The sequence below is a fragment of the Anabas testudineus genome, chromosome 15 (assembly GCF_900324465.2).
Source record: "Anabas testudineus chromosome 15, fAnaTes1.2, whole genome shotgun sequence".
In the NCBI taxonomy this organism is placed as follows: domain Eukaryota; kingdom Metazoa; phylum Chordata; class Actinopteri; order Anabantiformes; family Anabantidae; genus Anabas; species Anabas testudineus.
Window position 1 is genome coordinate 15,528,162 of NC_046624.1, and position 26,749 is coordinate 15,554,910.

The window sequence follows — 26,749 nt, forward strand, 5'->3', positions numbered from 1 at the left end:
GCTTTACTTCAGTGGCCGTGGGGAGAAAAGCAACAGGAACGACCATCACCTAAGAGTTGACAGTATTTCCTATCTTGGCTCCTAGGGTAGGCCACCACCTGGATTGAACTGAACAAATAGGTAAGAGCCTCCCACTGGATAATTACTGCAAATTATTGAACCCTAACTGATGCAGTGAGTAGCTTCTTATTTCTTAAACAAACATGTCAGAAGACACATCCTGTGGTTGTGGAAAAGGTGTTAATCTGTTTCAGAAGGGTCAAAATATTGGCATCAAGCAAAGAACTGTCCAATGGAGGAAGGTCATGTGGTCTGATGAGTCCAGATTTAACTTGTTACAGAGTGATAACAGGGAATGAAGAGAGGCAGGTGAAGTGATGCACCCATCATGCCTAGTGCCTACTGTACAAGCCTGTGGGGGCAGTGCTATGATCTGGGGTTGCTGCAGTTGGTCAGGTCCAGGTTCAGCAACGTTATGTGTCCAAAGAATGAAGTCAACTGACTACCTGAATATACTGAATGAGTCGACTTTGTGCAGCGGTCCAACTCTCCTGTCATCAAGTCAAGACCTTGGTGAAAAATTAATGCAACTGTGGACGTGAACAAATATTGTGACACTGCAGAAGCTCATTGAAACGATGACACAGTGAATGTGTGAGGTAATCAAAGTTAAAGTTGCATCAACAAAATATGAAAGCAGCGTGTTAAGAGCGTGTTTTTGACGGGCAGTTCTTAGATTAAAAATAAACATACAAAACCTATTTCATGCTAATAAGACAATTTTCCATATTTTCATTTAAAGAGTTTATAACTCAACTGTTCTGTTCGTGTTAGTGGGTCATTTACTAATGTTTTACATATTACAGAAAAAAAGCTCTTAAAGGTAATGGTTATCCATCAGGACACATCCAGGTGACCTGCAGCCTGTTCAGTAGATCAGAAAGTGATACAGGAATAAGTAGCATTCAGCTTTCTGCACACACTGCAGGAACAAACCATTCCCATCCAACTCTCCAGTTTCCCACATTCCACAGGTGGCACTGCTCTGTTTCAGTGTGTGTGTGTGTGTGTGTGTGTGGCTTCAGAGAGGAGGTGTGTGTGTACTATGACCTTCTCAGAGCAGTTACATCTCTTGGATCTTTGAGTCACTCGTTATTTCTGGAGAGAAGCTGCAGCAGCGCGGTTTGTTTTCAGGTTTTCTCTTGTTTTTATTTATTTTTTTTGTTTGTTTGTTGAAAAGCTAAAAGACAGATGCGTTTTAAAAAGAGCTCCGGCAGTATGGAGCTGGGTGAATGCACCAGAAACCCGGGCTTTCAGGATGCAGATGGGTCAGCGGCTGGAACCATCGGTGCAGAGCCCGGGGAGAAGCAGCAGGACGCCACCGCGGTGAAGCTGGACTCGGACGTGGCTGAGGAGTACACGCAGATCAAACCGTACGCCGGGATGCCCAAGGAGGTTTTGCTGCTGTACTCGTCCCAGGCTCGGTACCGAGTGACCCGTGAGATCCTGTTCTGGCTCACGGTGGCCTGCACCCTGGCGCTGGTGGCGCTCACCATCACGGTGATCGCGCTGTCGCCGCGATGTCTCAGCTGGTGGCAGGCGTCCCCGGTGTACCAGATCTACCCCCGGTCCTTCAAAGACTCGGACGGTGATGGAGTGGGAGACCTCAAAGGTAGACTAATGGATGGTTTCGCATTTCAGTGTGGTTGATTTCTTTTTAATTCACTCTCACATGTGTTTTTATTGATGCAGCTGATGATACTAAAAAGTGATATTGTTCTTGTCCTTGATCCAAACTTTACTCATACTTGAAATAGCTCAGTCATTTTGCTCATAATATCTTTCTTATAGATTTTAGATTGTTAGTTGTTAGTGATCTGTCAGAAAATTAAAACTTGTTTCTTGACAACAAGGCGATTAAAGAACCAGTAGAAGGTAAAATTCATTCTAGTCCAGTCCAACTATCACCCTGTTTAAATTAGAATAACAGAGCCAGTCCACTACTGACTGCATCATGTTGGTGTTTGTGGTTTGGCAGGAATTAAGGAGCAGCTGGATCACTTCCTGTACCTGAACATCAAGGCGGTTTGGATCAGTCCTTTCTATCGTTCTCCTATGAAGGACTTTGGTTACGATGTGGAAGATTTCCGGGACATCGACCCTCTCTTTGGAAACATGCAGGACTTCGAGGAGCTGCTGGCAGAAATGCACAACAAAGGTGTGTTAGAGTCCCTGTACATGTAAACCTTTGGGGGTAGGTGGTAGATGTGATGGTGGACCATCTTGTTTGGCTTGAGAGCAGCATGTTTTGGTTCATACTAATCTTTCTGTGTTTCCATCAGGGTTGAAACTGATCATGGACTTCATCCCCAATCATACCAGTGACCGGCATGTCTGGTTTAACCTGAGTCGGGCGAGGGATCCTCATTATGAGGACTACTATGTCTGGACCAACTGCAGTGCAACTGGACCAAAGCCTAATAACTGGGTTGGTACTTGATGACTAGCTGTTCTTATCCACCTGGTGTTAATCTGTGTAGAATCAGAATTAAGGTTTCTTTAGATGAGTTGCTTCTTAACGTCTGCTTCCCCTTGATTTCCCACCTCCTTTCTCTCAGGTGAGTATTTTTGGGAACTCATCGTGGACTTTTGATGAAGTTAGGGGACAATGCTACCTGCACCAGTTCCTCAAAGAACAACCAGACCTGAACTTCAGAAACCCACATGTCCTCCAAGAGATGAAGGTAAGATTCAGATTGGAAAACCACACACGGCTCTTTCTCACATGCTTCATGTGAATTACCTGTGGTGTAGAATCATTTTGTTGCCCTTGTTCTCACCTTGTTTGTTTGGTTCAATGCACAATAACCAGCTGATTACAAATTAACTTAGTTAAGCCATATGTTTTAACTGCAGCTACACATAGCACAAAGTACAACAGAAGGAATGACAACATCTTAAAACCTAATCTTTAAATCCTCCGTTATAGTTGAACGAAGAAGTTATTCAAATGAGTGCATGTTATCTCAAAGTCTAATTGTAGACAAGCTGTATCTTTATGTAATTAATATTTATAACTTTTTCAGGATATTATTCATTTCTGGCTGGAGAAGGGAGTAGATGGGTTCCGGATGGATGCGGTGAAGCACATGTTGGAGGCAGCACATTTGAGAGATGAACCGCAGGTGGACCCAAACCAACCACCAGTGAGTGTTGCCTCTTCAGCTTAGTTCAGGTCTCGTTCATCTCTAATGGGAACTGGCTACATGCCTGCACCACCACTTAAAATTGATCCACAGTGAATGGCAGAGCAGGTGTAAAACTCTTGTGCTCATTTTGGATAAATCGAACGTACATGTAAGAAAAATAATTTGCATTTAGACAATGTTGAGGGAGACGGTGATCACCACTTTGTTTTACTGTGCTAAAAGACCAAATGTCTGATTCGTCCTGGTAAATTGTGGTCTTCAAGAATATCTGTTAATACTGTGGGTAACATAAAAAACTATTTTACTAGCCTGAATTATCTTTTTGGAGATGAGTCACATTCTCAGTAACGATAAAATGTAACAAACAGCATTTAGAAGGTCGGTTCAGCCAGTAAGGCATTTGGGGGGTTTCCTTCTTTGGGCACAAACTGTGCAAAGACTAATTCTTGCTACTGCTGTGTTGTGCTCATCTCATCTTGTAGCTCATGTTTCTCTGAACTGAGGAGATCAAAATTCAGTCTAGTTGAGAATATCTGCTGTAAAATTCAGTTATGTAATTACGTGATGATTTTATTTAATTGAATTATGTAACATGTCAGAGTCCAGATTTTAATGATCTGAACGATAAAAGCATAACTGTGGGCAGACGCAGGTTTTAGTGTGGTTAATATTGTATAATCAACAGTGGGAGAGATCACTCTGTACACGATGTATCGTTCATCATTTATCTCCGGTTTAAAGGTTCATCGAGTGCTGTTCTAGAGAAAATATTGCTCTTGGAATTCAAAGAGTGGATGATGATTCATGAAAAGCTAAGCTTCCTAAGAAAGAGTTTTTGTTCCATGGAGATTGATGGCATTTCTCACAGAGGAAAGAGCAGTATTAAAAATAGGCATATTTTAGTGGATTACTGAGTCACTGGGTTCACTCACCACTGCAAAATAGCACTGTAATACTAGGACTGAGCTGTCTACTTACTGTTGGCAGGGAGTTAAACTCATTAGTGCAGTATTCCAACCAAACTACACAATTTCTAATCTTTAAGCAACAGGCCACACCAAGTTGTTCTTTAGAGTGATGATTAAAGTGCACCAGAGTCAGTAATGTGTGCTACAAAGGGATGTTCATGCAGTTACCTTCGAAGGTAGTGTAACCAGCATTGCACAAAGAGAGTCACAGGTTTGTTTTTATTGGGATATTAACAAGTTTAGCCTTGAAGATGATTCAGCCAGTGATAACTGAGCTCGTATCTACGTTATCATTATTGCTTTAGTGGTTTAGTGCCCATTGTTGCTTTAAAGACTAACTATGTAGTGTACTGGCAGCTGTTTCACACGTGAAAGCCTGTGTGCTCGGTGGTTAGCACTCCTGCATCTGTAATTATGTCTGTGCAGGTGACTCATGGCCTTCCTGTGTGTAGCTTGTGTTGTCCCTGTGAATGAGTTTCTCCGACACGCACACTGACAACCCTGTGCATTAGGTACTACTTTTTAAGAGTATTATGTCACTGGTCCTACATAGGGCTTTAAGAACTGAAGCAGGTCCTGTTGTGCTCTTTCAAATTGGGAACCTTGTGCATCTTCTTGTTTTTTTAAAATATATTTATTCTTTTGATGTCAACAGTAACAACCTCATGCATTAATTAAATTAGCACGAAACCTTGAACATTCCTCACACAAAAGCACTCTGTGGTTATCTAACCCGAAAGCTTGTAATGACTTAGCCCCTACTTTTCCTGTATCTGGTTTCTTCTTATTTTCCAAATACCTGGCCTGGCACTGGTCTCTGCACTTTGGGCTAACAAAGGAACACATTTACACTCAAGCTCTCCAAACTCCCAGAGGACAGATGAAAAGACTGTTGAGCTCTCTTAATTCACTACCGTTATCACTATCTCAGGAACAATGAACCACTACTTCAAAATGCAAATGCAAAACCTGTCTAAAACACTCGAGACATTAGTCCAACAGGCTTAAAATCCAGTGCTACATTACCTCATATCTCTTTATATTCATCACATTTCAGGAGTCTGCAATGACAGAGTGGGACCTCTTCCACGACTACACCACCAGTCAGGTGGGGTTGCATGACTTGTTGAGGGAATGGAGGGCTGAGATGGACATCTACAGCCGTGAACCCGGCAGATACAGGTATAGCAGCTTTAACAATACAGTAAAGTTATGGTATGTTTTACCACTGCCTATGAATATGTTGTTAATAAAGTTAACATCAGTAGCATTATTAAGATATACAAGTGTAACATAAAAAGACTGGACCCAGACTATATAAACATATCACAAATAAAGATAAATTGTTTTTACAGTGTGAGAATGAATGTATTTAATGACACGATATGACAGTCATTCTGTGCAAGATTTCAGCAGCATTCACAAAGAATTAAAGAATACTTATTATTATACTTAAGAAATAGTTACTTCTTCCACTTCTTCCAGGTTCATGGTGACAGAGTCATATGATTACGAAGAGGTGGACAAGACCATGATGTACTATGGCACCCGGCTAGTTAAAGAAAGTGATTTCCCCTTTAACTTTTACCTGTTGGACCTGCCTCACAACACCAGTGGCTTTTGGGTTCAACATCTGGTCAACCTCTGGATGACCAATATGCCTGAAGGAAAATGGCCTAACTGGGTGGTGAGTCCCGGCAGTCATTCCTACTGTACATATTCATTTATTAGCTACATTGGGGTTATGTTGTGTAAAAAAATACTTCAGTATTGAAAACTGATGGTTTTGCAGATATGTAAATTGTAACACTGACCTGACTCACATATATGGATATGAAAACACATATTAGGTAATGGTTGTTAAGACCAGGAGGTAAATGGAGCACACATTTAGTCTTTAATTAGTATCCCTAAGCTAAAAGGAATAACAGTGTCATCTCCAGACTCCAGCACCAAAACTGATAATTAGGACAAGATGTGTACTTGGTTTCCTGCAGGGATGATCTCCAAGTGGATTACAATTCTGTTTACCACAAGGCCTTCTACCTTCATCCTTCCTAGTTTATCTATCTCACCTCTCCATCTTGTCTGGTGTTTTTCTTACTGCCACTATTATCAGGTCGGGAACCATGACAGGCCTCGAATTTCCTCCAGTGTTGGTCCGATCTATACCCGTGTCATCAACATGTTGCTGCTGACCCTTCCAGGCACGCCCACCACCTACTATGGCGAGGAGATTGGCATGGAGAACATTAATGTCACGCAGAGTCAGATACAGGACCCTGCTGGCAAATACAATGCGGTGAGTGCACACACACACACACACACACACGCACGCACACACACACACACACACACACAAAAATCACATTAATACAGTGTGTGTCAATATGAATTCATTGTCAAACTGTTAGAATCTGAGGTGACAAAATTATTCCCGTTCTTTTCACTGCAGAGTGCCAGTCGGGACCCTGAGCGGTCTCCTATGCAGTGGAGTGGTGACATGAACGCAGGCTTTAACAATAAAACCAACATCACCTGGCTGCCTTTACACCCTGACTACACGAGCGTCAATGTGGAGGTACTGTTCTAGCAGCGTTCAGCTTTGGAAAGACATATAGCCAGAACCTGCTTATGTTTATCATCTTCCACATCACATAATTCTTTGCCACTCTTTCTCTTCTAGGTCCAAATGAAAGATGCAAGTTCTGTTCTGGCTCAGTACCGTTTCCTGAACACCCTGCGTCAGTCTGAGCTCCAGCTTCACCGTGGCTGGTTCTGCTATGTCCATGCTGATGCCAATGTCTTCTCATACCTCAGAGAACTTGACGGGCTAAATCAAGCTTATCTCATGGTTCTTAATTTCGGTAAAGATTCTGCCATCACAGATCTTTCCTCAATTAGTGAGTTACCACAGCAGTTGAAAGTGCTGATGAGCACAAACCAAGTCAACAGTGGCAAGGTAGTGCAAAAGTCTCATATCCTGACAGAAGCAGGAGAGGGTTTGGTGATTCAGTACTCCAACCCGACTCGTTTTAATCCCAGCCACCAAACACAATGCTACGTCTCTGAGAAGGCGTGCTATTTGGGAGCCATGGACATACTTTACAAATGCTAATGGTATTGATTTAAAGTATGCAAGGGGTCACTGCTCTGTAAGTGATGTCATATAATAAAGAAGTTCATTGCAGTTCCATTCATGTTGATGTTCCTCTTCTCTTCCACTGGTACTTTTAAAGAAGGTCATCGTAGTTGTTGTAGATGTAACAGTAGCTGTTCGGGTTTTTGTTGCTGGGTTTCTTCCTACTTCCTGATAGCCTTAATATCTCTTCCTCTTGCGTGGAGCCCGTGGAGGGTCCAGAGCCAGCTCTGTGTGCAGAAATGCTAGTTTGAGGGCTTCCTGTATAGTGAAGGAAAAAAAAAAACAAAACAAAACAAAAGGACATAAGACAGATTTCTGACTTATTCCTGTGTTGTGGGAGGTTTTTATTTTTTATTTTTACCTCTTCCAGCATCAGCTCAAAGTCGCTTGGTCCGAAGTGATTTGCTCCAGGTTGAATATTCAGAACTATGTTTGGTGCTTTTTCACATTCTAAAATAAACAGGAAGAAACAGAGAAAAGGTAAAAGGACGAATGAAGCAGAAGAAGATCTCTAATCTTTATGATTTCCTCTCAGACAAATCTCTTCTCTTACTGTAAGCCCACATTCTCTGCTGCCCTTCTCTCTCTGTCAAGCTGCCCCAAACCTTCTCTCTCTCTCTCCCTGTTTACTCTCCTTTCATTCCTTCTTCCTCCCATCTGATATTAGCCTCCCTCCTCTCAACCCACTCCATATTATCCTCCCTCCCTGTCTCTGTGGTATGGGCTGTTTCACAAGTGCGGTCTTGACCTTGACAGCTCCCAGTCTGTGGCGTCTAATCTCTTGCTCTGATACATTATCTCTTTACTATACTAATGGGCCTGCCCACCCGCCTGCATGTGTTATGCCATCAACACTTTATCAAAGACTCTGGAGAACAGAGAGAGGCAGATTAGGGAGACATATACACACACACGCACACACTGACGCTGCCTGGTGTGTGTGTGTGTATGAACAACAGAAATGTGGAAAAAGAGAGATAATGCGTGCATTTGAAATGCGAAGAATGGAAACTGTGTGAGAGAGTGAGGGGTGTAAAGTGGAGTACCACCAATGTGGTGAAGGCAGATTATAAATGAGAGGGAGAAAGAGCCAGTCTAAGGGAACATTAGACCAATTAGCTGACACACGAATGCACACACATGCAGAAACTATACTACAGGGTGACCTATGCTAGACTTTGGGCATGAACTTCAAATGTTGTTAGGGCTTTCCTCACATTACCAGGTGTCTATTAGTCTATTAGTAAGAGTTGACCCTGAACCATCATAACTGCTAGAATGATGTACACACATATGTATTTACATGATCAACAAATGTTAAAGCTGCTGTTGTGAGTGTGTGGCAGTGTATGTGTGCACATACCTGAATGTGGGTTCATGGTGAAGTGTGTACGAATGGCTTTCTTTAGCTGTTCAGTGTATCTGAGAACACCTGCCAGAGGCACCCTGGCATCACTTCTGTAGGCCGTCAGCAGCATTGATGGATAATTCTAACTCACATGGGTTCAAACAATCAAATAAACATAAACACAAAATAGATCATTTAGACAGATTATAGTGCTATTAATCATTATTATTATTAATAATAATAAAAATACGTGAAAATGCATCTCTCATTTTACACTGGAATATTTAAGGTATGCAGCAAACTCATTTAAGGACATTGCTGGTGCATAAGGTAACACATGAATATGACATTTCATCTTCTCAAACTTCTCCATACCTGAGGAGTAATGTTGTGTAGGGGACAATAAGAGGTGATGCTGAGTTTGTGTTTAGGGTTCCCTACAGGGTCCCCCCATTCTTCCCTGTCCTCCAAAGTTAGAAGCAGGCTGGGATCCTCCATTGTTCCCAACACATCCAGGAAAGGAGCCTGAACACAGGAAAAGAGGTGGTAAAGCACTGTGGTGTAAGAAGCTTGGAGAAAGATTTTCTTAATATTCATAGTCTTCGACACAGAAAAATATTACAAGGTATACACCAATAAAACCTTGACATAAACATACACTTCGACACGGAATATCTTACCTGCAGTGCTATAGCTCGTATCATGTGTGGGTGTCTGTTGCATAGTGCTCCCGCTGGCACAGCCCCAGCACTGCAGGCTGTAAGGGCAGTGAGGGAAGGAGAGGAGACTCCTGAAGAAAAGAGGTGTTGGAGACAGGCTTGAAGGTCCTCCACTGCTTTTGGTTTTCCCTCCATGCGAGCTTGTCTTTGCCAGGACAGACCCTGCTCCCCACCACCCCTGATAGGTTCAAAGGTAGAGAACACAGATTTGACTTTAACAATCAAATATAAACTTTTGAATTCAAGACTTAATAAGCCCTCTCAGACAGTTTTCAACTACCGCCTGCAGCAGTATCAATACAGAATTAATGTGAGGACATGCATTACTTACACAGGTGTGTCTCTCATTAGCAAATTAACCAGGACTGAACCAGTCATGGTAGTTTTTAGCTGCTGGAGAGATGATATGCTACCTACCTGATGTGGCAGTATGCCAGAGCCCAGCCCTTTTCCAACAGCAGCCTTTTCTCTGGGCAGAACTCCATGTTGAGATCTCTGCCATAAGCTCCGTAAACATGGACCAACATTGGCGCCTGTCGCAAACTCTCTAAAGGAACTTCATGAAGCAGCGTCACTGGCACCAAGGTCCCATCCTGCAGAGGACAGGCAGAGAGTTCAGTCTGGAGACTGTTAAATGTTAAATGTCAGTATTAGCATTTTGTATAAGTCATAATAAAAAATGCTTAACTGCATGTTTATGGTGTGTCAGTGTGTGTGTGTGAATGTGTCTTTTATGTCAAGCGTTCTCACTTGGCTGCAGGCCTGTAAGCGTGTTGTGGTATAATTGCTGGGGTTCTCAACTCCAGTTCTTGGTGAAAGCAGCCTGTCCTCAGGGTACAGACAGTAGGACACTGGTGGGTGGACTGGAGATGAGATCAGAAATTCTAACACGTTGCGTTGGTCTGCCAGAGCTGCTTTCTTGGTTTCGATGGCACAAGCCCAAGAAGGGAGCTTTGAGAATAAGTTTATAATAGAATTAACAAGAGCAAAATGTAAAATAATAAAACAAGACCAAGCAAAAAGGAAAAGAAGAAGCATACAGTACATTCATACAAGAAATGAGTAAGAGATACAGTACAAAGAAATATAGAGTTCAAACAGAGTTTTCTGACACACTCACCTGTAGAGTGTATGCTTCCTTGGGATGGGTCAGCGGAACCACAATCAGGACAAGTTCACTGGCTCGTGTTCTTGCAACCAACACACAGTGATCTCCGACCACGTCCATGTCTTTGACTGCAGTGCCAGGGTTGGGGGAAAACAATGAGACCCAGGAGAGCATGTGTGGCTCTGAGAGAGGGGCCTGTACGACCTGGTGAGCAAACAGAAGGACAGATCTCTTCAGCTGAGAAAAAGAAAAGTATATCTTATGAATATAAATCATAAATTGTTGAGGGACAGAAGTACAGACACCTTTTAAAAACATTCCAACCCTGGTAGTTTTCAAGATAGAGAATAATTAGTAACAATTTGTGAGCATCCTGTATGTACATTTGTGTGAACTCAGTATACTGTGCAATATATGTATCTATGGCATCCTGTATCAGCAACTAGCCAACCACACCTCAGCTTGCGCCCGGGGCATATGTGGAACAGACAGTATATCTATATATATATATATATATATCAATAACAGTTTGTGATCACATCATGTATTGTGTGGCACTACCTGATATTCCTGCCCAGGCCCTGTATTAGCCAGTATGATCAGCCACCTTCTCCAGTGCTCCACGTGGTACAGGAGGTCTGGCTGGCGTGGCTGAACCAAGAAAGGCTCTAAATTGGACTTTGTTGTATCAATTAATAACACCTCTGAACTGGTCCTACTGTTGCAGTTGATGCTCAGTATCTGCTGGTCTCTGGAAAGGGCAACCTCCACAAACACACTGTGGAGACACAATATTTCAATTAGAGTTGGTGTGCGGGCAGAGACGGCGTAGATGTCACATTACTTACACTTACTCAGGCAGTGTTTCCTCATACACAGAGGTTATCCTGCTTCCACCGGAGGTCAGGTCCAGACAAAACACTTTGCTGCAGCGTAAACTCTCCAGAGTTGTGTAAAACAGAACGTCATCTGTGGCCCATTCTTTAAACAGACAGAGACATGCATAAAATTAACTTCTGCAGGTGCACTATCATACTACTACTACTACTACTACTATTGTGCTACTATAGTACAAACTATGTAAAACATACCGAAGCTGAGAACTTTATCCAGTGTGAGTATGACGTGTGTGGGACTCGAAGGAGGACAATTTCTTCTTTCAAGTCTCACAACCACACACCTGGATTGTCACAGCACAATGACCCATTTAGTAACTTTACCAGTTTAAAGTTTCAGAATAAAAAGAAAAAAGATTGCTGTTAAATCAATGGTCATTTGTATATTTAATTTTGATTCACCTCAGCTCTTCACTGTGATTAGATTTTAGCGTGACAGCGAGGTGCTTCTCCTGTGGGGAAAGACGTATTCTCTGAATAGTCCACTGAACTCTCAGCTTCTTCTCTTCATTCTGAATTTCGGTCCTCTCATCCCCTCGAGAGACTTGTCCTAGATTTAGCACCTGCTCAGGCTCACCTACAATCAGGAGAGGAAACGGAATCATTCACAAAAAGGGCAATGCCACGCTTCTTAATAATGCATCACATAAAAAGTTAGAGTTGCAGAAGTGGGAATTTAACTTCTGTTCTCATTTCTGGTTTGCCTCTCATCATCTTTATTTACTGAATTCAGATTTGTAAACAATAATAATCACACTATTACAGTGAGCTGTGTAATCAATAAATAATCTTAGAAGAAGTCATCATCATGTTTTCTGCTTACTCTGTCTCGCGTCCACTCTGTAGATGCCGTCTTCTTCAAAGAAATACAAGTGATGATGTCCACGGACCTGTGCCAAGAGAAATCACAGTGAAATGTAAAGGTAATTTTGACTTTCACAGATGCCCTCATACATCCCTCATCCATGTTCCTGGTTCAGGATGGAAATGTAATTTTTTAATTATGATTTCACCCGCAGAAGGCAGGACTTACCACTGAGTGATCAGCTATGTTGGAGAACCTGTGGTATGTTGCTCTCAGTCTCTTTCTAAAAAACTTCTTTAAGTCCTTGTACCTCTCAAGTTCAGAGCTGAGATGATCAACTGATGAGTCTGAAGTATGCTGAAGAATGAAGCATTGTAAATTAGAACAGGGTTAATAAGATTGGGATTTAAAATTTATTGGGAATTTTTGGTCCAAAAAAGTTCCCTGGTGGCATTAAGAGTCTTAAACATTTAGCTGTTTGGAATAGTGGAAATATAGATGAAAGCTCAGCCTGTTCTGACACTATACGTGCACTCATGTGTCCATTCCTCGAAGCTTATTGTGGTGTCAGTACATTGAGTCCCATCCAGACAGGCTCACTTTCAACACCATGCTCTTATCTGTGGCTGCTACAAGACCAGTTTTGTCAGCCCGGTGAAAAGACACCGTTTGAATAATGGATGACTTGAGGATCGAGGAGGTCAGTAATCTTACACCAGACCTAAAGTGAGTAAAAACAGCTTCCTCGACGTTAACTGAGCACCCTTACCGACGAGTAACGACGCCGGGTGGACACGGAAAGCCATGTTATCCGCTGGCAAACGGCTAGCTGGCGAAACCGTAACCGAGATGGTGTTAAAAGACGAATCAGCACCAGAGAGGAGACAGCGGCCATCACTAAAATGTTATTATTCCCTAAATTAACATATTATGGTTATGTTAAATGGATTTTTACTGCCAAGTTATGTCAGTCAAACTCACGACTGTAAACACGTTTCTTATAACAACCAACATCACTATCTTCCAGCACTATTACCGGTGTCGTCCCATTAATCTGTAAATTAACCCCTGGGAGCAGCTAATTCTACACGTGTGTGATTTCCTAAACAAAGCCCGCTGATGATGACGTAGCGAGCAGCGCCAGTCTAAAATAATCAAATTCAGATCTGCGCTGATATCATCTGGAGATATAACATTTCAAGAGTCGGCAGATACCTGGTTAAATAAGGATGGGGCCAGTTTGAGTGGAGTGTTAGGGGTAAGGTCAGGTTTAAACTGAGGTAAAGAGGCCAACGCCGCTTACTTATTTGAACTACTGAAAGGATTATTATTTCGATAATCTATTGCGATGTCTCGAGTGTCAGAAGTGTACGGAAGTAGCATGAAACCATTGTGGGTGTAACAGGCGACAACAGTCGAGCCGAGTCTGTGCTCGTTTTTTGCGTTGGTGTAGTTTTTAGAAGAGCCTTTATTTTTTTGTATTACCACGTCACTGCCGATTACTGTGACGGCTATACAGCCAGTACATTTGTTTACAGGTTCATTTACGACCATAACTTCGAAGATAACATGGAGAGGGACACCGTTACTGCAGAAAAGACCGAGCCGGCTTCGCCTTTGGGTAAAAATATTAACGAAGACACCTGTTTGGATAATTCCCACTCCTCCGGGGTTGGGACCTGTGGTACCACTGATGTCGCCCGAGCCAGGTGGAGTCTGCTAAGACAGGTAAATAATAATAAAATACCCCATGCTGTGTTCTGATTGTGTTATATTTAATTTAATATAAACTATAATAATACTATATTGTGCCATTTGGGGTTTATGTGCTGTAATTATAGCTGTAATGAAGTGTAATTGGGTGTAGGACAGTGCCTTTTATCTATGTCTTATTAAGTAGATGTAATCACTGACTGATAATCCAATGATGATGAAATTGATCATCTGTAATTTTATCAACAAATCATCTTCTAACGTCTTCTGATATAATGCATAAAGCATCACTTACATTACCTTCAACTACTGGTTTGCATCTGTTGCTTTCCTCTGTTGACAGAGGAACCTCAGATTGGCAATACACGTACAGGAACCTTGAATACACAAGAGTGGTAGTAGGACTACGTGTATCACATACATGTGCACTGTACAGTACACCTGACTGGAAGGAATAACTCCCTGGAAAAGGGCCTTCTTGCCTCCGGTTATTTGGCACACGCTTTTATCCAAAGCGCATTGTACTTGCCTTCATGCATTTTAATTGTGGTATGGACCCCACCAGGAACATTAGAGATAAGTCTTATATGATGCATTGAATTCAGTTAAGAATAAAATGATGCACATTTTAACAATGCAATGCAAGCTTTACTATGTTTACAACAACACACGTTAAATTCATAAGCCTCTTCATTTACACTCCAAACTCTTACAGGTGCTGCGTCAGAAGCAGGTGGATAGTCCAGAAGTCAAACAGGTGTCTGTTCGAAGGTTTGCCACATTTGACCTTTTCAGCAGGAAAAAGCATGTGACTGAAGACCTTAGTGATACCTCAGATGACCAGTGGGTGGAGTACAGAAGTGTCTACCTTCCTGAGCACAGTGCCTTACTCAGGTACACACACTTGAGTGGACAGTCAGGCTACTATTGAACAAGCTTACATTGTACGATGTCATACTGCTTCAGTCACCAAGGCTTTAGGAGCAGTTTGAAATTTAGTGATTGAAGCGCTTTTGAATTGATGGTTCTATGTAACTGTGATGTCAATAGAATGGAACATACAGTTTCCACAAAAACATCCAGGTACTGCAGATAGTAATTAGGATTCTTTTCTTGTTTCACTTTCTGTAAGAAAAGAAAAACTCCACAGGTTTCTTACAGACAGCTCTTTTTGTGTCTCTCAGGGATAACCTGGGGCCCCTAAGAGTTAATGAAGTGCTTAACAGTTTTGACAACACCGGTAACGTCTGTAAGTACATATTTCATTACCTATAGTCATTTTCATTTTATGTTTATGTGTTTACTGTTTTTATTGCCGACACTGTTCCCTACCATTTACTACACACCCCCTCGCACACAAACTTTAAGTTAGCCTCATGCTGCTGGTGTTTGGTTCCATCTTTGAATGGCTTCTACTGTGCATCATATACCCATTCCTCCCAACAACATTCAAGTGCCCTTTACAGAGAAAGTGGGTTGCTTCCGTTATTGCTTCCGTCGACAGTGATGAGCGGTTTGGCAGAAAGGAAAGAGCATGAGTCAAACAAAGATTTGCACAGGCTTTATGGCTTATAGTGGGGTATCATCACTTGGACCTAGGTTATGACTTACGACTGGCTAATTTTATTTCTGGTTGGATTTAATTCAGTCTAACTCTGTGCTGCTCAGATATTATTATTATTATATGTCCTTTATTTCAGACAACAATCTTATAATGCTATGTCACTACAGTATGATCTCATGTCAGCCACACATGCAGCCTTTTTGAATTGAGTTTACAAATATTTATAGTTAATTATTAAGTTAAAGTAATTAAACATGTGATTCACACATTACTAATAGATTTTGGATTTAGAGCAGTTGGAGAATATATTCAGCATAAAACTTTATTGTTCATTACATTAAAAATGATCTCTGACTACACCATAGCAGTATAAAATGTTGCAGCATTAAGACAAAGTTGATTAGAAATAAAGATAGATATGTTAACACAGTGATGAAAATATGGTTAAGTATAAATGCCTTTAGCCTCACACGTTTGTTCCACTGCTAGTAAACATAGATGTGATTTGCTTTGATTAATTATGAATCGGTTCCTATGCATGTCCATCTGTACGAGCATTTGATGGATTATGGCAAAGACTCCACAGGAGTTAGGGTCAGAGGTGAAGGCCATTGCTAGGGCCTACTTTAATGCACTCTGGGATCAGACTATATAAGTCATGACGGAGCTCAGTGGCAGCTCTCATTCCAACCTGCTAAAATGGATTATCCCTTTTCTCTACAAGGAAACAATAGGATCAATACGAGCCGCTGAGCGGCTAGTGGTAAGGTAGCTGCCCTCCGTGCAAGAGACTGGGGTTCAAATCCCGCATGTGGCCCAAGTCCAGTAGGGGTCCTTAGGCAAGACGTACTTACTCTTACCCTGCTATTGCCTTGTACCTTGTATCTCACTTGTTAGTCGCTTTGCATAAAAGCGTCTGCCAAATGACCAAATGTAAATGTAATACCTTGTGCCACTCCAACAGCCTGTGACCTTTCCTTCATATCCTTGCTTCCTCCAAGCCTTCGTCTTCTCTTTGACTGTACGAAGTAACTTGAATAAAGATCTTATTCCTCCTTTCTCTTGCCTCACTCCAGACACCCCCAGACTGCTGATACCCCCTCATCCTTCTTTCTCTGTTTTGCTCTTACCATTTCTCCTCTTTCTTTTCACCCCTCCATCCCTCTCTTCCCAGCTGGAGTCATGTTTGGCCAGATGGGTAACTGAGTTCCTGACTTGGCTAGTGGATTAGCACAGCCGGAGATGAGAACATAGAAGAGGGGAAAGGAGAAAAGGGGGAGAAGGGGAAATGGTGGGTGGGCATGCCAGAGGTGGTGTGTGTGTGTGTGTGTGTGTGTGTGTGTGTGTGTGTGTGTGTGTGTGTGTGTGTGTGTGTGTGTGTGTGTGTGTGTGTGTGTGTGTGTGTGTGTGTCTGTGTGTATAAAAGTGGAGAACCACTAGTAAGGGGACCTCGTTCCTCAGACAATGAGCCAGCCATCTCCCTCCTGTTCACCATCCCATGTTTGGGACTAGTAATGCGTGAGATCAATTAGAATTGGTTGAGAGGAGGCTCTGAAAGGCTCAGAGGTGACCCTGTCAGAGCTCAGGGGTATATTTTCAGGGATAAGAGTGGGTCTCTAAATACACAAACACCACATACATACTTATGTGGGCACCTCACAATGCGACACAGCCAAACACCTTTTTTTGTAAAGGTCTACACAGTCTTGCTAATAAACACATTTTTACTTTGCTCACCATCACACCCTCTTCACCTTCCTTGCTATCTTGATAATCCCCCACCCCTGAGGTGTGGACAAGCCCAAATCCCAGGGGTCCTTGTCCTCTTGAATAGCAGGCTAAAAAGCCTGGCCGGATTAGCCCACTGCCTCCAAAATGTGTGGACTCAGCTTAAAATTGCTACCCCCTCTCAGCAGGACCCTCTCTCTCAGCTATTGTATTTGTCCCACCACTGTGCACGTATGTGAACAATATGTTGTTTCTTAAGGTGACGATAAGCTGGAGTCAATGGTTTTATTTCAGAACCAGACGAGCAGGCAAAGAGTCTCAATAAAGACGTTTTACAATAATGAGGAGTGCATCTTAGAGAGGGCATATCACAGGGAAGACTCAGAAAACACAACATTTAAAATGTGTGGGACATTAGGGCACTACTTCCCAAATTTAATTAGCATTTAGCTTTGTTTGAAGTAGGATTGAAGCCTAAATGAAATCATGTACTGTATCTGAATTGACATTTTATGGAGACAAGTGGTACAATTCATAACCCATTACCAACTGTGTTTATGAATTTGTAGTGTAACATAGTTTACACACAAATACTTAGCAAGGATATTCAGGCAAAACAAAACTGGACAAAGCCTAATGAAGGAACTGAGGAACTCAGCCATCCAGGACGTAATTCCTATGATTTCATTCCTCTTCTTCTAATTTGTTTAATACTTTTATTTTTTTATGGATTTGACCATGTGTCAAGAGTTTAACCATGGACACATTATCATCATGTCTCTTCCCATGTTTGACTCATATTGGGCCCCCTTTGATTACATCACACAAAAAACTATCATGCATCTATTTTACGCTGGGCGTGTTTTGGTAGATTTCAGTTAGGGCTGACATTTTGGACATGTAAACACGGGGTACCTGTGTGTTTTATAGAGGACACATGCATCAGCCAGTTGACAGGTGGCTTTGATGATATACATACTGGATTTATCTGCACATTATGAGGCGTCACAGTAAAAATAACCCCCTCTTGTGGCCAAACAGAAGTCAAATAATGGTAGTTGCATTTGTAACTCGTTATGTGTTTTCAATGAATGATTGAGCCTATTTCAAACCTGTCTTGATCACTTTGAACTATTTGAACTCTGAACGTCTGACCTTCCTGCTTCCTTAGTTGGCAGTGGGGGGCTTGTAAGAGACCTTTGTGCAAGCATTATTTGAGATTTTAAGGGTGCTTGTTTGCTGCTAGGGATCAGGATTTTAGGACACAATGCAGACCATTGGGATTGGGTGACTAAGAATGAATCAGAGGATGTGTGTGTGTATGTGTGGTTTTAGGTAGTGCTTGTTGACATTACAGGGTTTTTGCTAAGAGGGCTTGTTGGATTGTGGTGGTACTTGCTGGATTCATGTTGCAGGCAAAGGTCACAGTGGCAGACTGGTGTGTCAATACACACACAAACAATAATAATTCATCTTTGCTGCACGTATGAATGCATGAATCCTCCACTGGAAGGCATAGATGCAGTTAATCTTAGAGCTATGCTTTCTCTGGTCCCGTCTATGTGTGTGTGTGTGTGTGGGTGGATGTAAAATCAAGAGCCAAGCATCCTAATGAAGCCTAATAGAGCCTTCTTCACTACAGCTGTCATGTCTGAATGGCTACTAGCCTTTCAGCCTCTCAGTCATCCCTATTATCTCCCACAGACTTCACCTATCACCCCTGCTGGTAAATACTATAAGCCTAGAATGTTTGAGTGTTGTGAGGGAGGGCAGTGGGGAGTGGGAATGGTTAGCTGGTCATTTCTCTGTGTCTATCTGCTGTTTTCCATTGACTTCCTCTGAAAGGGGGGTATAGGTAACATATGCTGTGTCTGAACTAGACACATAAATATCTCATCAAATAATCCAATTATGCCTATGTGCTGCAGCCTTGTTCTTGTCACTTCCTGTTGCAGTGTTAGACAGGTGTGTGTGTTTTATATATCCAGGGGATCTGTCACAGTCATGTATGTGTGTTTAATGTGTTTCACTAGTCTCTAAGTGTTCTTAGTGACTGTGAATGTGTGTGTGTGTGTGTTGTAATAGGTGCCCCTCGTAGTCTCCCCTTGTGCCAAGCCTTTAGCGGAGCCCTGTTTGCATAATTATGCTAATTCATTGTGCCATAGTGCTAATTAGACCTTGTTAGACAATAGTGCTAGACTGGGAGCTGGCAGGCATACACAGACACACACACAAGCACACGTGCACTCAGACTGTTGTGTCAATGACAAGGTTTGTGGTCCCCCTCTGCGCTGTTTATAACATGCTCTCTATAGAAATGGTCCTCTACTGATGTGCTCTGGACTGAGCTCAGGTGTCTCTTGCGATTTGTATTTAAGCTAATGGAACAAAAATCAATGTGAAACAAGAATACTACACACAGTCCCTCAGAAGCTCATAAAATTGGTCCATGCTCATTTTCTCATTCTCTTATATTCCTTTAAGCTGCTGGTAATTGCTCCTTTGCCAGTATTTGTTTTTTTTAAAACCCTACTCGCAGTATGATATTGTTGCACATTGTGACAATAACCAATACCTCTCACCTCAGTTCAAAATTCACACACTACTCCTGACAACATTAGAAAGAAATATATTATATTGAGTCTTAATATAAGAAACTAAGAAATAATGGTGGCTTAACATGGTGTTGTGATGTAATAAAGGGTAATTACTGTAGAACTGTATCAAATGTGTATGCAGAAGTTTACTAGTTCTTTACCCTGTATGTTAATACATTGTGATAAATGTAGAGGAAACATGCATGATAGGTATTAAAGAAAGAATTTAATCATTAACACGAACAATTAAATTATGTTTTGTATGTTATTTGCTACTTTTATATGTTATTTACAGATAGAAATTACAGATTGAAATGCTCCTTAGCTGCTGTTCAAGAGCATTTAGCCATTGCCACAGTAATTGTTTCTAAGCCTATAATTTACCCAGTAAACACAAAAAGACAGTCGCACGGTAAGTGGATGTGGCTTTTAAAGTGTGAATATACTGTAGTGTGTGTCACTTTGTGGTGTAGGAGTGGGGGTTGGAGGTAGTGTAAGCAAGACTTGAGTGGCTTGAGGGCACACTGAAAGAGTTGCTGGTTGACTTAATTGAAAGTAATTGATTTTCGCTTCTGTAGCCATGTCTCCTCCATCCGTTCACTGGAGGAAACAACAAACAGGGATTTGCCTGAAGTAGTGTTTGGTGTCGAAGGCTTCCTGACACTTGAAGTAAACAGTCACCACACTACTTGTGAACACAACTTGATGTTAATATAGAGATGCAGACGTACATGTTTATGTTTGCATATGCAGGCATACACATTTATATTTCTATATTTGTGATGACACTATCCCTATCACAATTCACTCTTAATCTATCCTAAACCTAATTCAAACCCTTAAACTGAAGTCCAAGTCTTAAACCTCAAACAGTCCTCTTAAGGTGTGTCACAAATTGAGGCAGCCAAGAAGTCCTTCCCACAATGTCCCATAAAAGCTATAGAACTCACAAAGCTAGCCATAAAAGTACACACATGTATTCACACTTGCAGTTGCACATAAATTCCCTGCAGAAAACCTCCATTATGACTTTGAGCACAATAGGGATTGAAGGTGAGCTGTTGGGTATAGTTTTGCTGAGGGAGTCCTCTCCCATTATAGCCTGTAGTTGATTATGTGAATTTTGTGCATGACTGAGTGTGTGTGTGTGTGTACAGATGCGTGTGCACGTGTGCACTATTACCAGTAAGCGGTGGGGATTAAGTTCAGGAAATGAGTAGAGCGTTAAAGGGTGCTTCCCTGCCCAGTGCTCCTGCTTTGTCACCACTGCTAATACTCAGCTAATTACAAGGACATACTTTAACAGCAAGCTCAGCCTGTAACCCTCATGTCTCTCTCCTCCATTCCCTCCCTTTCTTAGGTTACCCCCTCACCCTAGAATTAGGGGATAAAATAAAGAAAAAGAAAAAGGAAAGAGTAATAACAGGTCGGTCCCCTCCCTAAAAGCCCGCCCTCCCCCTGGACAGATACAATTATTGGATTTTTCTCCATTTAAGTCACCCAACCCCTATGTGCCCCTCCTGGCAGTGTCCCCTATGGTGCCTAAGCTTAGCATACCCAGACCAAGTAGCACACAGACACTCACACACAAAGAGAGTCAGAGTGTATAATATCACTGAGCTGTGATTAACATTTGCAAAATACATTTTGTTTAAAGAAAGCTAAGTAGTACATATTCATATACTTTAGCACAAGCAGTTAGACTGTATTAGTTTCTATGCCAGCTACTTGTGGTATTCCTTTTCCTTTAGAAAAACCAGCATTTTGTATTACGCTGAGTTGAACATTTCAGTCAGTACACAAAAATAAGGATTCATTCAAAGCTGTAAAAGTGCTAAAATATATTATTTGCTCTGATTATAGCTACTCATAGTATTTATTTTTGAATGCAGACTTTCAGCCTGTCTCTAGTGTGGAATCTTTTTAATGATGGGTATAACAGCATAATAGTACAAGGGAATGACTGAGATTTATGTAATGTTTATGTATGTTATGTAAATAATGTACTTAAACACACTGGCATGATATATACACACACACACACACACAATGGTTTCTCAAAGCAGATTGAAGCACATTTCAGGGATTTTGTTGAGCCTTTATTATTTTTACATTAAATGTCTACGTGTGCCTGCATTAATAATTGTGTCCGATGTAAGTGTGTGCACAAACACAAATGTGCTGAGTATGCTTCCATTAGTGAGCTAAGTGATTAGTACGGGGTAGTTAATTTGCCTCTCCTCCCTCTTTTACTCATCAAGTGCACCACTGTATACTTCCAGAGGCACAAGTGTGCAAGTGCAGGAGTGTGTTTGTTTATGTGTGTGAAAGCTTGTGTGTGAATGTTCCTAATGATGCTTTAAAACAAATAGGTGATTAATGTGATTAGTGTGTTGGTTGGGGAGTCAAACAGCTATGGTAAATGGCTACATGGCCATATGGGAATAGACTTTGGCTCCACTCCAGACACAGTGTGTGTGTTTTGTTCAGTGCTTTGCATTGATTTGTAGCTTCAAATGATGTAAAGCTGCAGACTAATAAGGATGCAATATTTCAATTCCAAATTTCTTTCACATTTACAACACAAAATTTTAAGTTAGAGCACAGTTTTCTTATATTTACTGTTTTTAAAAGGATATAGACAAGTTCTTTTTTAGTACATTAAACATTAATCAGGAACAAAGGAAACTTTTTAATAGTTTTTCTGCAGGAACATACTCTTAGGTTTGTTCCTAGGATAATAATTATCAATGAATTAATACTTGGTTTCAGCCCAAGGGAATCTTAGAGCTACTTTGTAAAGTGCAAACAGAGAAGTGAAGCAGCTGCCTGTCAGCCTTCAACTTGTCATCATGTCTTTGTAGAAACTGCTAATGTGTTTGCTGTTTAGCTGAAGAGCCATTAACTTGCTTAGTGACTCACGGTACAGCTTTAGTGCACAAACTGCTACAGCCGCTTGTTCACTCTGTCAGTCGCTCTCTGTCTGGAGACTGGAAATAGCCCCACAGGGGCCTTTAACTGTCAGTCGGCTGTGCTAATGCTAAAATAGGTGTTGACGCTAATGGCTGTGCTAAATGCTAATGTGGGCTAACGTGGGCTCTGAGGGGAAAGTTAACTGATTTTCAAGTGTCCCCCTGAGAGTCTGCTCCGATCACTAACTAGCTGTAGCATGTCTCCGGGGCTCGAGGCTGAAGGAACTAAAGCTGTTTTCTATAATATTGTGATGTGTCTTTCCTTTAATTTTTTCTCAGAGCTGTAATTTTAGAACATTAGGAGAAAGAAAGTTTGACATTAACCTGTTGAAAGTTAGGAAAACTAAAAGAATGAAACAACTGTAAAATGTATATCTTTGTAGTTTATATACACCGCTCGAAAAGTTGAAAGGTCAGTCTTTACTAATGTACTTTGTATAATGTGTTCAGAACAAAATTACATCAAGGTTGTTAACCCACAAAACGCTGTAATCAAAACCACAAAGGCTTCTTTTCGTCATTACACAAATGAGCAGATGCTGCTCCTGGGTTGTTGCTCTTCTGCGGCCACACTCGACACCAGCTCTCCTGGTGTAATGGCCAACCCTCCTTGTATCTCTTCCACGCTCATGAGACTGTGCTGGGAGACACAGCAAACCTTCTTCTGACTTCACATATGGATGCATCATCTTGGACTAACTGGATTTCCTGTGCGCTGCAGGTACTGCCTCATGCTACCGGTAGTAAAAAGTACACAGTAAAACACAAACCTCAAGAAGAGTCATTCAGGGAGCATAAGGACGGAGCATTTGTCTGTAGCCACCATATGCGAAACCATTCTTTTTGTGTGGTTTATTTGCTTTTGCTCCTCCACTTCACCTGTTGCTACTTTATTTGCAGCAAAGCAGGTGAAACAGATTCATAATCACTTGAGTGTCTTAAATGGACGCATTAATGTCCCTGAAGTTTAACTATAAATGTGACAAAGTGTTCCCTTAACAGTGAGACTTTTATGTAAATATGAAATTATAAGTGTTTTGATACAGTTTAGGTACATTTTATATTTACTTCCACTTATTCTTGGTGTATCTGAACTTACACACACAGACAAACAAAGACACACACACTCTTATTCTATTGCTCTCTCTGTCCACAGCAGGCCATGGCGCCACAAACCTTTGTGTTTGCCTACTGAGGCTGAAATACTCTCTCTCTCTCTCTCTCTCTCTCTCTCTCTCTCTCTCTCTCTCTCTCTCTCTCTCTCTCTCTTTCTGAGAGACATGAACAGGTGAGACATTAGATATACACAATTACTTTAGTTACTGTGCTGTGGAGGTTGCTGCAAGAAACAGACAATACAAAAATGTAGGATATATTAATGCGATACAGCGGACATATGTTACTACAGGGAACAAATGCACCAGTAATAAAACTATTACTACTAGTATAAGAAATAATCCAACCTATGTGGGATCCCAGGAAATAAACATGCAACATGGCTAGCTTTTTCTTTTTGATTCATTTATCTAAGCCCAACCACAGACACCAGTGAGTTTAACAGCTATTAATCTGCCACAGACAGAAAGTCAGAAGTGATCAGGAGTACTAATGGTGGTTTAATAACAGGTTTTATCTGAATAGCTCAACTACAATTTCAACAAGAAGACAGTAGCACTTCACTTCAGTAACATCACTTCAGTGATGTTCAACATTATCGTTTTTTATTTAATTTTTTTATATATAATTCCTTGTTTTCTTTTTTTGACTAACGGACCAAAACCCATTAATACACAGTTTATAATGACATCAAGGGGAGTGAGGCTGCTGAGGCTGCTGAGGTGGGTAAGCTTGTTTCAATACTGTGGAACCAATGAGCTAAAAAGTTTAGCCTGGGATCTTTTGAGGTGAGGCGAGGGGACCACAAGATGTTGTTCACTGGCAGAGCATAGTGAGTGGGAGGGATTGTAGACCTGGATAAATAATGTGTGTCCCTTTTGGCTGATCAAAAATGAGACTTCCTGTGGCATTTTGGATCATGTGGAGGGGTTTATCCGGATTTAATACATGCTGGTAACCCCGTCAGTAAGACATTGCAGTAGTCGAGATGATATATGACCAGAGTCTGCACAATGGTTGCATAGCCCGTTCTATAGGAAGCTTAGCCCTGTGGCACTTCAGTGGATAGGCAGTGAGAGTTAGAAACTTGCCCCTTCCAAGATACTTTGAAGGAACCAGACAAGTAAAACTTAAGCCAGGCCAGGCCTGTACCAGTGAAGTCCAAATCAGAGAGTGATGACAGGAGGATCTAGTGGTTAACCGTGTCAGAGGCTGCAAATAGATCATAGAAGATTAAGAATGAAGACTGAGCTGCAGCTTTTGCAGCCCACAGGGATTCAACAACCTTCAGGAGTGCAGTTTCTGTGGAGTGACCACTCTTGAAGCCAGAGTAGTTGACCTTGAGGAGGTTGTTCCTAGAAAGGAAGTGAGTGAATTGGTTGAGGAATGCTCGTTCTAGGCTCTTGGTCAGGAATGGAAGAAGAGACAGGTCTGTAGTTCTCTACAAGGGAGGGGTCAAGAGTAGGTTTCTTAAGGAGTGGGGTAATCTGGGCCTGCTTTAATGAGGTGGGAAAGGTGCCTGTTGTGAGAGATATGTTAATGATTTTTGTAATGGCTGAGATTAGTGTGGGTGCAGTTGTTTGAAGGAGAGTGGAGGGGATCTAGAGAGCAGGTGGTAGGATGGTTTGAGATGAGGAGGGTGGATGCATCGTCCTCGGTCACAGTGGCAAATGAGGCGAGCGATGTGCTGTTAGATGAGGTCAGTAGGATGTCACTGTTCTGAGCAGAGAACTGGGAGCTGACGGCTGCCATCTTATTGGTAAAGAAGGTGGCAAAGTCGTCTAGATCAGAGAGGGAGAGTTATGTGTAAATCATTTAAGTCTGTTTTTCTGGTTTGTAGAGTCTAGAAGCAATCTTTGCTCTTACCTTTAAGATAAACCAGAATGTAATAATTTGATTGATATAGTTATTTATGGTGGTACTCAGTGTCCACCTTTGGGTTAGAACCATGAGACTGTTACATATGTGTATGAAAATATTTGTCAAATACTCTAACAACCCTGGTCTGGTAAGGTCTCTGCAGCAGAGTTGTAGCTTACAAAGTCAGGGTTGCAGGTTCTAATCTTCTTCTCGTGAGCCGGAAACAGCTTTTCTCCCTTATTCATTGCTTTCCAACCTCTCTGCTATCCTTCTTCCCGCCCTCTTTGGCTTCCTCTCACTCTCTCCACCCGTCAGTGATTGCACAATCTTCCCATCACCGCCACAATCATAACAGCCCAGATTCTGTGCCATGTGTAACCACATCCAGTTTGCACATACACATACACGCCATCATGAATACACACATACATGGACACACGTGAATGTGTCCTAGAGGAGAAATACAGTTGGAGCTTTTATGCTGTTTTCCCAAGTGGCTGTTTTTGAGCACAGCCACAATGGAGGGCCTAATGTGGATTTGTTTAGAGAGCTGGTTAATTGGAGTGGGATGCTCTAATTGCACCTCTTTTATGATGTATGTGTGCCTGTGTGTGTGTATGTGAATGTGTGAGTGTGTGAATGTGAGTGTCACCTGGCCTTTGTTTGGACTGTGTGTGGGAAAACATTTGCTCAGCTATAACTACACTACACAAACACTATAAGCTACATAACACACACAAACACACACACTAGGGTTGTGAAGTGTCTAAGTAAAGAGAACAGGAGTAAAACAAATAGTAAAAGGATACGTGAATATGAATAGCATGCCTTATAATAGGTTCTGTGTATATATATGTATGTGAATGCCCAACTTGTGTTTGTACGCGTGCATTTCACAAGCATTTGTACATTATTTGTACAGTTCTTCCCTCTGTGTCTCTTTCAGCATTGTCCCCCAGTTGGGGGTGCTCTAAGTCTTTGTATGACTCTGTTACTGCTGCTGT

General features: G+C 41.6%; 3 protein-coding genes across 3 annotated transcripts in view; 2 read left to right on the forward strand and 1 right to left on the reverse strand.

Moving 5' to 3' along the window:
* Positions 1-1,251: 1,251 nt before the first annotated feature.
* Positions 1,252-7,373, forward strand: slc3a1 (solute carrier family 3 member 1). The gene is made up of 10 exons (XM_026356488.1): positions 1,252-1,672; positions 2,039-2,218; positions 2,343-2,488; positions 2,619-2,744; positions 3,087-3,206; positions 5,235-5,359; positions 5,663-5,864; positions 6,297-6,479; positions 6,633-6,758; positions 6,864-7,373. Exons 1-10 carry the CDS (start codon positions 1,252-1,254, stop codon positions 7,293-7,295), a joined length of 2,061 nt encoding a protein of 686 aa, XP_026212273.1. The 3' UTR covers positions 7,296-7,373.
* An 82-nt stretch (positions 7,374-7,455) lies between these two features.
* prepl (prolyl endopeptidase like) lies at positions 7,456-13,292 on the reverse strand. The gene is made up of 15 exons (XM_026356487.1): positions 12,965-13,292; positions 12,424-12,552; positions 12,214-12,280; positions 11,793-11,967; positions 11,586-11,674; positions 11,349-11,475; positions 11,056-11,272; positions 10,507-10,698; positions 10,137-10,337; positions 9,804-9,979; positions 9,348-9,564; positions 9,043-9,192; positions 8,683-8,809; positions 7,681-7,769; positions 7,456-7,577 (listed from the first exon to the last, which is right to left on the reverse strand). Exons 1-15 carry the CDS (start codon positions 13,088-13,090, stop codon positions 7,497-7,499), a joined length of 2,163 nt encoding a protein of 720 aa, XP_026212272.1. The 5' UTR covers positions 13,091-13,292; the 3' UTR covers positions 7,456-7,496.
* A 311-nt stretch (positions 13,293-13,603) lies between these two features.
* The window catches only part of camkmt (calmodulin-lysine N-methyltransferase), an 84,004-nt gene continuing 70,858 nt past the window's right edge, over positions 13,604-26,749 (forward strand). Inside the window, exons 1-3 of the mRNA XM_026356987.1 lie at positions 13,604-13,923; positions 14,624-14,802; positions 15,093-15,157. Of these exons, the coding sequence (XP_026212772.1) occupies positions 13,765-13,923; positions 14,624-14,802; positions 15,093-15,157 (403 nt within the window). The 5' untranslated portion in view covers positions 13,604-13,764. The remainder of the gene's footprint in view (positions 13,924-14,623; positions 14,803-15,092; positions 15,158-26,749) is intronic.